At 35.0% G+C, this 11,307-nt stretch overlaps 2 protein-coding genes across 2 annotated transcripts; one reads left to right on the forward strand and one right to left on the reverse strand.

Moving 5' to 3' along the window:
• Positions 1-260: 260 nt before the first annotated feature.
• LOC110689125 lies at positions 261-4,798 on the forward strand. Its single transcript, XM_021865854.1, has 6 exons — positions 261-983; positions 1,773-1,945; positions 2,762-2,846; positions 2,917-3,111; positions 3,997-4,169; positions 4,289-4,798. Exons 1-6 carry the CDS (start codon positions 615-617, stop codon positions 4,338-4,340), a joined length of 1,047 nt encoding a protein of 348 aa, XP_021721546.1. The 5' UTR covers positions 261-614; the 3' UTR covers positions 4,341-4,798.
• A 737-nt stretch (positions 4,799-5,535) lies between these two features.
• LOC110689124 (putative G3BP-like protein) lies at positions 5,536-10,777 on the reverse strand. Its single transcript, XM_021865853.1, has 9 exons — positions 10,033-10,777; positions 9,816-9,950; positions 8,171-8,477; positions 7,582-7,847; positions 7,232-7,445; positions 6,872-6,993; positions 6,696-6,761; positions 6,436-6,511; positions 5,536-5,958 (listed from the first exon to the last, which is right to left on the reverse strand). Exons 1-9 carry the CDS (start codon positions 10,060-10,062, stop codon positions 5,774-5,776), a joined length of 1,401 nt encoding a protein of 466 aa, XP_021721545.1. The 5' UTR covers positions 10,063-10,777; the 3' UTR covers positions 5,536-5,773.
• Between the last annotated feature and the right edge of the window lie 530 nt (positions 10,778-11,307).

Here is an 11,307-nt window from a genome sequence, read left to right on the forward strand (position 1 = left end):
AAAAAATAAAAAAAAGCCTTTTTTCATTTAAAAACAAAAACTATACTTCCTCCGTTTCTATAGGCTACAGCCCTTTGACACACAATTTAAGAAAAAGATTAAAGAAATGAGGAGATGAGGCTACGGTTAGAAAGAGTAAGTAACCCTAATTCCTAAGGAAAAAAAATGGGTATTTAACGGGTACCCGATACCGTCAGAGGCTTGCCCATTGCCCAACCCGCAAATATGATATTTTAGCACCCGCAGAATTGGAAAAAAATGAAAAATACCCGTCGGATACCTTACGGGTCAGCGGATTGAGTCAAACGGGTCGGTTATTTTTTAACACCCTAAGAGGCTAAGAGCCTAAGACCATAACTGTAAGTCAGTAACTCGTCATCGATGGGTGCAATTCCCAAGCTATATATCACCCACACTACCCTCCTCCGTATGCTCTACACGTGTTGCGTTTCAAATCTGTAAGCAAAAATAAAATAAAATTAGAGGTCCTTTAATTGCAAGAAATTTTCAGTCTCAAGCAAAGGCAAATCAAGATCCCAGTTCTGTTGATTTCCTGATAACATAAAATAATACCATTTTCAATCTCAAAATCAATAAGAAAAAAAACCTCTGAAATGTTAGAAACGGCCCTGTCTTTATCGATATACACCAATAATCATGGTGTTGAAGAACAAGATGAAAAGAATGATGGGGAATTTCAGGGTAATGGTGATTTTAGTTTTATGAAACCAAACATGGATTTAATCAAAGAAGAAGGTGATGATTTGGGTGAAATTGTTGGTGGGTTTGAGAAGAAATTAGATGTTGAAGATGATGAACCACCACCCAGTCCACCTATGTACCTTGCTTCTGGGCTTGGGATTAAGGATCATTTTGATAGTTTTAGGGAGGAAAGAGGAAATGATGAAGAGTATTATAAAGAGTTGATTGATGAATTTCCTAATCATCCTTTAATTCTGAAAAAGTATGCTCAGTTTCTACAGGTCAGATTTTATGATGCCTTTGTTATAATATGCTTTGCTGTAAATGTGTGTTGTTTCTGAAGGAAATAAATATAATTTTGGTAAGGAACTGTTATGAGTTTTGTATGATACTGTATATTGTATTTATATTCTATATGATTCTGTTTGTTATGAAGTTTAAATTTGAAGTGGGGTATTGTATTTGATGTGGGGTATCAAGAGAGAGTCCTGAGTTTATATCCAAGATATGGAAACAAGGACTTATATTTGCCTTAAAATCATAGAAGTAAACCCCTTATATGTTCTTTTAATGAATGATGGTAAACTCGTCTTAGTCAATTTATTATGCGGAATGCTGATATGTACTTCATCCGTTCACTTTTAATTGCAAAATGAGGTGCGTAGTTTGGAAAATTAAAGAAAGGAAAAAAAAGTAAACTCAGTGTGATGAGGAAAGTGTTAAAGAAAATCTTTGACAAAATAAAGTAATTTTGCAATTATTTTGCAACTTACATAACTCATTTTGGACCCACTGATAGCTTTTGCAATCTTAGCTTTTATTATTTTTACCCCTTTCCATGTCAATGTAGATATGTTATTTTGAAACCAATATACATTATACAGTATTGTTTAGACTTCTGCTAAAATAAATCTTGAAACCAATTACAAAAGGTTCTTTTGTAGCAATATTTTTTAACTGAGTTAACTAAACAACATTCTGCATCAATATAGGAAAATAAAGACTTATTAAACAGTTTGTATTTTGTATTAACTTTGGATAAACTTGATGAATAATTTGTTTTGAAACAGAGAAAAGGAGACCTTCAAGGAGCAGAAGAGTATTATTTTCGCGCCACAATAGCTGATCCTAGTGATGGGGAAAATCTTTCACATTATGCTCAATTAGTGTGGGAGCTCCATCGTGATCAGGAAAGAGCCTCGGGATACTTTGAGCTTGCTGCTCAAACTGCTCCCAAGGATAGGTGTGTAATTTTGATACCATACTACTAAATGTTAGCTTGACATAGTTTACCTTTTACTACATGTGCAGTCAGCTTGCACAATTTCTTTATCTTGTTAAGTTTTAAGTATCATGATTATTTTCCCTTAACATAGGAAAATTAAAGGGAGACAATGATTAATCAATCATCTCTTATACAAATGTTAACATGAATTTAACTTGATTATTTGAACTTTTTATCCCTGAACCCAACTTATATGGACTTATATTATATGAATTCATTTTAACTTAAACTCATATTATAAGGGTAAAGTAACTGGGCTTTTGGACATGTTATTCTGCAGAACTTATCTTTGATTATAGTAATCAAAAGGATTGGGGTTTAATTATTTCATAATTGAGCCAGATTATGGTTATGCTCATGTAAAGTTCCAGCCTTCAGTAAATCTTGGTTTTGATTTCATCATGGGTTATTGGGGAGGACAAATGTAGGTGTTTATAACTTCGATTTATGTACACTTGTAAGTTGTAACAATAGTATCTGAAGTACATATATCAGCCAAATTGCACACATATATGAGCAGCATCTTAGACAACAATTTTTATTTACTTAGGCCTCATATGTTACGTATGCAATCCTTTTCCCCTGTAACTGCTAAGGAAAAATATAAACCCTTAGTTGTGGCTTTAAGCTAGCATCAGTGTAATTTGTTGTGATGTGTTGAGTATTAGGAATTTCTATGTTAGTACATGCATTGCTGTCGCGGTATATATAAGAAGCTCTAAAGTGTAAATTGGCGAATTTGCTGAAATGCTGACATCGTACCTCATGCTTCAGCAATGTTCTGGCAGCATATGCTAAGTTCCTTTGGGAAGCAGGTGATGATGAACATGAGGGTTCTATTCAACCTGATCTTGGACAGGTATGAAATTCCTATTAAAGTGAATGTTTGATCGTTAAATCTTGTGAACCTAACTGAGGTTGGCTTCCAGGAAGACCTACAAAAATCTATTCACTTGCATCCTGCAGATGAGATTGTAGTTGGCGTTGATGGTGGCATTGACAGTCCAAATTTTGAAGGAGTCCCTATAAACAGTGCTGATGTAGAAGATTACTATAAGAGGATGATCGAGAAAGATCCATCAGATCCCCTGTTTCTGAAGAAGTATGCTCAGTTCTTGTATCAGGTGAACCTCCAACTGTATTTTTAGAACATTTACTCTATTACTGGTAAAGCAAATAATGTCCCTCTATTCCATAGTATAGTGCCAATTCCACGGTTTTCCAAGTATACCTTTCACCATCTATCTTTAATCAAGTATTAACAAACTTTATAAAAACTTGATATTCTTTGTTCACTAGTTTTATAGTTTTACCATTAAGATAGAATATAATATTTACCAAGAGAGTTTTATAGCTAAAGCAACAAAGAAATCCTAACATCTGATTACAACCTCCAAAAACTTTTAGTGCAACACAGCTTCATGCTCATTTCACCTCCTCTCTTCCCACCTTATGGGAAGAGTTGAAGACAGAATCATAAGCTAGTAGCAGTATCCAGCAATGAATTTTATTGCATTGACCATTTGAAGGTATTTGATATTCATAGTGACAGGAGATTATAATTTGAACTGATTTATACATATTTGTTTAATGTATTGCTTCCTTAAGATCCCCTCCCTACTACTCCCCGGGCCTAAAACTGTTGCAACATACCCCAACTTTCCAATTAATTCCAAGCACCCACTAGAATCTGGAGCGTCAGGTATCAATTCCTTTAAAATTATGAATGAGTTCCATGAGGACATTATAGCGACGTCCCTTTGATCTAAATTTCTTGTAACTGTGAACTTTTAGACCGTGTTAAAAACTTTGGTAGAGTTTTCTTGTATATCTGAAATTTTGGACCGTGTTAGCTCCTTTGGTAGAATTTTCTTGTATATGTGAACTTTTGGACCGTGTTAGCTCCTTCGGTTGAAATTTCTTGTATATGTGAACTTTGGACTGTGTAAGCCCCTTTTAACTATTTCCGGAATATGACTTTTTTGGTTGATGATGTGTTCTAATGACAGACAAAGGGTGATCTTCAGAGTGCTGAAGAATATTACTCGCGTGCCATATTGGCTTACCCGCAAGATGGGGAGATGTTGTTGCAGTATGCAACGTTACTATGGGAAATCCATCATGACCAGGAAAAAACTTTACATTACATGGAACGAGCTATTGAAGCTGCCCCTGGAGATAGGTATTGATCTTTCCCAAATCTTCCAGGATTTTAAACTTCAAAGTACGCCTACTTTTCCACACAATTTTCAGAATTTCTAATCTGAAATTAACTTATTTTCTTATGCTTGTTTCCTGCAGCAACAATCTCGCAGCTTATGCTCGTTTTCTATGGACCATTGATGATGAATAATAACCCACATCTTTTTCATAGTGAACTTCAGGTTGTACATTTATATGAACAGCATGATAATTAAATTGTGATGTTCAATAGTTGAAATTCTGTTTTTATAAAGAATGTGATTTTGCCTCTCTTCTTGTTGGAAGGTTTATATGTTGATAAGTGCCCGTAAAATTTTCATCTGTGAGAAGTTCAAGGCCGTTAAATATTATACTAGGGATAAAAAATATATACTACTTGTATATATCCTCATTCGTAAGCCATACATATCAGGATAATTTCCGACACTAATTTGTAATTATAGCTACTTATGTCATGGCTTGCTACCCGAATGTAATCCTAGCAAAGGATGCATAATTTCATGCCTTGACTTGGTAGGTTTTTCATCCGTGAAATCCAAACTCCGTTTCCGATAAACTTGTATGCACTAGACTGGATAATAGAGTGCACTGTCATTTGTTTTTTTTTAATTGGTTGGTATGTATCAGCTGTCATCTTTTTGGGTAATTTTAGTTGGTAAATATCTGCTTTCTTGTAGTGATTAATTAGATATAAAAATTTTAATTATCAAGCGAAATTCAATCATCAAGAACAGAAGCTGTAGCGAAATTTCGCCCCGACCCCTATCAACTGAGATTCGAACTAATCTCGTACTACCTCAGTTTCATATTATTTCATACAATTTCCTCTCTCTCTCTCTCTCTCTCAACCCTTCTCACCAGTCACCTCAAATCTCCATTAACACACCAATTCTTCACCAAAATTCACCAAGTTTCTCTTTCCTTCTTACTTTCCTACTCCATTCTCTACTTCTCTTCCATATTTTTCTTTCTCAAAATACATACTTCCAACCAAGGGGTTTCAATTTCTAGTGAGAAATAGCTTGAAATTCACACCCATGGTATACCAAGGAAGAGAAGTAGAAGCATTGCACACACAAGTCAGGTGCCGCCACCACCATCAGCAATCTCTTGCAACCTACAATTTCTCAGCAGGTTTTTCAACCAAATGGCTAAGGTCTAATTTCTCTTAATTCAAACTTCATCCATTTACTTCTTTCAAGTATCACATTTAAAAAAAAATTTGAATACATAAAGTTAAAGATAACTACGTGTTAAAATATGTCTTTAAGGCTGTGTAAAGTCAAAATAGGGCAAAGTAATAAAAAAAAAAAACATATTAACAGAAGTTTTATGCCAATGAGATCTTTGACTGAAAACAAATAATTTTCTTTAATTAATTTATGATGTTAAAAATGAATAATAGAGCCTTGATATTGAAAGCTACTCCCCAAAGAATGCATTTCTTCAAATGCCAAAAGAACTGCAAAAATATTAAGTATAATTTATGTTTGATTTTCGGAAACTAAACTGAAAGTAATGCTAAAATTTCTCTATTTCTTCATCATCAACCTACAATGTTCACTCTGATATGGTATGTCCGTTTCATGAAGCTTGGTTCGTGGAATACCCTTTATCTTGTCGGCTAGTTTGCCTGTAATAGCCGTTCCCTCGTGGCCTGTTGAACTCGCGCTCTCCTCCAACTTGACCACCACCCCTGCTATAATTACGACCTCCAAACCGTCCCCTCGAAGAATCAGGCTGATATGTAGCTCTTCCTCTCCCTCTCCCTGCTCAGATCATTCCATGCAAAGTTAACAAGGTACACAGCAGGTTCAGCACACGTTTAAATTTGTAATGCAATAGTTAATGTCAGCTAGCTTAACTCTTAATGAGTGTTATATATGACCAGGGGTTCAATGTCGTTTGTATCAATAATTATGATGCAACAATAACTAGAAGATTTCAAGTAAAATCTTCAGCTGTACAAAGAGGACTATTTCTTTCATATTGACCAGTGACAAAAGGATGTCTGTTCTGTTCTATATTTGTGATACATACTAGAAGATATTAGTGCGAGAGCCAGGAGAGGGCAACGGAAACTGAAAGAGGTAAGACAACTAGACATTTGTCCAGGCAAAAAAAACAGAGATGGAAACTCAAGAAAGCTTATATTGACATTTCTTAACACATCAGCAACTAGATCAAAATTAATTAGTTGAGAGATTATGAAGACATTTAAACAGAAACAGAGCAGGTATACATACTTCCACGTGCAAAGCTGCTGTTTGCTCTCCTCTCTTCTATGTATACTTGTCGTCCGGCAACCTGAACTGAGCCAGCCTAAATAATGGTAAAACAAAACATAAGCACAGTGACCATAACAAAATAACTAAATTAATTAAATAAATTGAAGTTTGCAGTTAAATAAAATTCCAGCCAGCCAGCGGAAGCACATAGAACATCTAAGATGAGGAAAAATGTATTAGGAGCATGATAGCAACACAAACAATACTAAGATACAAACCTTGATTGCACTTTGGACAGATTCAATATCTTCGAATTCGACAAATGCATAGCAAACATCAGTGTCCTGAATATAGTTCACATCAAACAACATATAAGCACACCAATATTTAGAAAACTGATGGTAGAAATTATTCCATGACTTCCAATAAAAAATTAAATAATGCACATTTAAACCTTCAGTCTCCTAATGGCTACACCTTCACCAGTAAGTTGGCCAAATTTCTTAAACTCTTCCTCTAACTCAGAGGCAGATACATTCGGTAACAAATTTCTCACATAGACTGACTTTATTTCACCTACAATAACAGCAAACAAAATTATTTTAATAATAGATCATACTAGATGGTGCAGAAGATGGAATTCTGGAAAAATCAAGCAGGTAACAGATCTAAAGAGATATGATGCATGCAAGGAGAGATTGTGAATCTTTAAAATTTAAGATCAGCCCAGATGATAAGTTATCACTTAAAAACTGTTTGAAATAATCCAAATCAAAGGCTTGAGACCAAAAAAAAGACAAGGAACTTGGCAGACCTCTATCATCTGTACCCGAGACCTCCTCACTCATATCTGTTGTAAAATTCTCACTTGCAACTTGCATTGAATTCGTCAGCTGCTGGGGTTGTTGGGCAGCAGATTGCTGGGTTTGCTGTGGGGCTTGCTGCCACTCTGAAGCAGATGTCACAGCCTTGTTAGAAGAAGATGGAGGTGCCACAGATAGAGTTGAATGTACTTTGGCAGCTCGTAACTTCAGTAAAGCACATAGAATTTTCAATCAGTTTAGTATGAAATAAAACCTATGCTCTGATATACAGAAACACAAATGACAACACAACATTAACAGAGACTAATTCAAAGGCAACTAAAGCCAAGCGGGCACATACCACAGAAGCGTAGGTATGCTTTTGAGGCTCCTCAGCAGAATCCTCTATGTGTGATGGTGGAATTTCCTGTATGGGGTTTATTGGGCTCTCAAGAAAACCATTTGCCTGCTCCCTAGAATTGACATCAAGTATATTTTCGACTTCAGGGGCTTGCTGAAGCCTCTGTTTGGGCATTGAATAATTATCAACTGCGCCATTTTCTTTGATATCCGCAGGAGGCATGTAGTCTCTGGCCTGCATTCCTCCACTAATCATGTAGTTTGATACTGTAAAATAGCCAATCATCTTACATCACCAAAGTCGTATATTAAGGTACATCACTAAGTATGCAATAACAATTTTTCATGAATAAACTTCAGAATGCATATAAAGCAACAAGTTCAACCTTCAATAATAAGGTCCAAGCAAGTGTATCTATACCAGGTAAATTTAAACATCAATATAACAATGACAAAGCATTGCTTTGCCTTGGCACAACATCTTAGTTTTATATAAAGGGAATACTCTACTCTAACTCTTAACCACACCCAAGTGACCTCGTCTACTAAGAAAAGGCTGGGAATCCATAATCACAGCTGGAGTTACATACCTGCCTCAGGTATGGGTGAAGAAGCATTCAACTTCACATTAAGATTGGCTTGCCCCATCAGCGGTGCAGGATAAGGATGAACTTGATCTTCTTCAATAAAGTGAAAAACATCATTGAGAACAAAAAATCCTTTCTCTTGGGGAGCCAAAAAAAATGTCTGAGCAAATTTCTTTTTCCCGCTGAAATCCCTTATCTGTACAGACCCTGTGACCATCACAATTACTCCTCCATTCCATGATTCAAGGGAATGAGCCGTCTTAATCTCAATTGATGTAAAACGCATTGACATAACAAGTGCATGGATTTGCTGCCAGGGTAAATATGTTAAGTGCGTCAGTTGCATGAAGAAAGAGTGGGAAGAACAGCATTTACGGAAAACAAAAGAAAGCATACAACCAAAAATTCCCCATAAGATAGATTATATATATATATATATATATATATATATATATATATATATATATATATATATATTATAAATCATATACTAGTAATACTGCTGACAGAAAGTGAATAGGGAAACTTAGAATTTTCATAACTAGGGGAGGATGAAAGAGAAGAAGCAATATTAGTGGACCTTAATTAATACACTCCTCTAAGTCCACAGTTCAAGAATTAATACCAATGAAGAGAAGAGCTCAAACAGGATGGTAAAATATCTGAATACAGGCTTGTAGGATGGAGGGTTCAAGTCTGCCACTTCAAACAAAGCTGGACAGGACATGGGATAGCTTCATCTCCATAGAGTTCTTATCACTATAATTTGGCATCCTCAATCCAGGTCAATCATCCTTAGGTAAGAATACTCTAGTGCTACAATTATTTTGTTCTTCATTTTTACTGTTTATATTGACTTGAAAAGAGAGTGTGTAGAACAAGCGAAATGGAACCAAAAAAGATTGGTACTATTCATTCCATTCAACGATTTATTTATTCATAGTAAACATCAAATTTTAAGTAGCTCGTGGCCAGTGACACCTAAGTTGACACTCCTAGTATTACTTTGTCAACTTTTGATTTCTCCTACTCCAAAATACAACCTTGACCTTGGTCCCAAAACAGGAAAACACTCATTTATCATTAAGTGATATATAACTAAACTGACAATCCGGACCAGTACACATATCATTATCCAAGCGCATGAAGCACCAACATTTACGCTGCTGGCAATTGAAGTGCAGAATAATTAAAGGCTAATTCACAGGGACCTAAGGGCATGAATTCACAGCTTTCCCCATCATTCATATCCACCGCATAAACTACACAAATATTCCCATCAAATTCCAATAAGCAAAACACACTTTGCCGTCATTTAGTATATAGAACCATTAATCAATTTCCACCATCACCTAACATCACTCAACGCAACCACGATTAATTAATCCTTTATCCATCACCCCATTTCCAATTTAATCCCCATACCTCCCTCTTTCATCCGAAACACTCATTTCTCACCGAGCAAAGGCCAAAATACCCATTTCACAAAAGAATCCAAATTCACTAACCAAAAAACAATTCATTTCAAGTTTCAACAAAACCCAACAATTCCTACAATTCCCACAACCAAATCTTGCACAAAATTAAGTAGCAGCAACTAAAACAAAGCAAGCATTACAAAAAGAGGAGAGAGAAAAGTGTATATGACCAGCATTGCAGTAGCAGTCTCGCGAGTATGACCATCAATACGAATCATCGTACTTGCGTCAGAGTAAAGCTGGTGCACAAACTCTGGCCTTTGCTGAAGCATTGAGTAATATTGCGTAACAAAGTAGCTGCCCACCTAAAAAAAAATAATAAAAAAAAAAATGAATAAAATAAAGTTGAAATAATAAAATTAGGATTGAAAAATGAAATTTAAATACCTGAGCAGCAGTCATGTAAGGAGTCGCCATTGATAAGCAAGAAAAAATGGAAAAATTCAAAATTGAAAAATCTAGGGTTTCAGAGCGAAACCCTAGATCTGGAAAAAAAATTCAGAGAGAGCAAAGAGAAGAAGAGTAAGGGAGTTAGAAGACGAAGAAGAGGAGAGAGATGGAAGGTAATTTTTAATTTAAAATTAACTTAAAATTTGATTTTTAATTTAATTTGAAAGATCTGCGGGAGAAAAAAAATGGGGAATAAAATTGGGATAAGCAATAAGATTTTTTTTTTTTATTTGATTTTTTATTAAAAAAAATTAAGAGAGAGAAAGGAAGGAAGGAAGGAGGAGATAGGTTTTATTTTTTAAGGATGAGATGAATGATGATGATGAAGATGATGATAGGTTGGGGTTTAACGCGCAGGAAAAAAAAGGGGGTGGGGTGGGTGATTATGGGCGTAGTGTTGTACTGTTGTGGTAGCGTCGCTACGGTTTTTTTTTTTTCTTTTTTTTTTTTAGTTGTTTGCTCTACTAATCCCAGTCGTGTTTTGCTAAAAATAATAATTAACAATAATAATAATTAATATTTAATACTACCTCCTATTTTGATATACAACTTTGTAGTATTATTTAAGAGATATAAAATATAATTCAAAAGAGATATAAAATATAATTAAAAAAAAAAAAGATATAAAATATTTCTAAGTGATATATAAAAGTAATCAAAGGTAAGGTCTGTTTTCTTCCACTTATTTTCAGTTCAGTTTAGGTCAGCTCCAATACGTTTAGTTCAGTTTAATTTTTAATTTCCTTTTCTCATAAAATATTCAATTTGGTTCAGTTCAGTTTCAATAATTTTAGTTTAGTTCAGTTCAATTCAGTGCAGCTCATTTCAGTCAATCAGAACAAATCCGTAATAATAATAATAATAATATTTAAAAATAATAATTAATATTTAATAATAATAACTAATATTTAAAGATAATAATAATAATCTAGAAGCTTGTGGCTTGGAGGATGATGTTTTAGGTAGGTGGTGCTCCTTCCTTGATTGGATAATCAATGTCTTCATTAATTTTGAGAAGGAGAAGCACAAATGGATAATGGTCTTCTGCAGGGCCATTTGGGGTGCTCGAAATCGGGGGTTTATTTGAGGGTGATTAGAGTGAGCCGGGGATGGTGGTGAGCTATGTAAAGATGGAAACCGAGGATGTGGCGACTAATACTTCAGGTCGGTGGTTGGCCCCTTCTTTGAACCAGGTGAAGATCAATGTCAATG

This window comes from Chenopodium quinoa, unplaced genomic scaffold, assembly GCF_001683475.1.
Source record: "Chenopodium quinoa cultivar QQ74 unplaced genomic scaffold, ASM168347v1, whole genome shotgun sequence".
Lineage (NCBI taxonomy): Eukaryota > Viridiplantae > Streptophyta > Magnoliopsida > Caryophyllales > Amaranthaceae > Chenopodium > Chenopodium quinoa.

Coding starts and splice junctions, on each gene's coding strand:
- LOC110689124 (XM_021865853.1), bottom strand. CDS start 10,062: ATGGCGACTCCTTACATGACTGCTGCTCAG. Junction 9,951..10,032: donor CTTACATGACTGCTGCTCAG/GTATTTAAATTT, acceptor ATTTTTTTTTAG/GTGGGCAGCTACTTTGTTAC. Junction 6,994..7,231: donor CTCGGGTACAGATGATAGAG/GTCTGCCAAGTT, acceptor CTGTTATTGTAG/GTGAAATAAAGTCAGTCTAT.
- LOC110689125 (XM_021865854.1), top strand. CDS start 615: ATGTTAGAAACGGCCCTGTCTTTATCGATATACACCAATAATCATGGT. Junction 1,946..2,761: donor CAAACTGCTCCCAAGGATAG/GTGTGTAATTTT, acceptor CTCATGCTTCAG/CAATGTTCTGGCAGCATATG. Junction 4,170..4,288: donor GAAGCTGCCCCTGGAGATAG/GTATTGATCTTT, acceptor TGTTTCCTGCAG/CAACAATCTCGCAGCTTATG.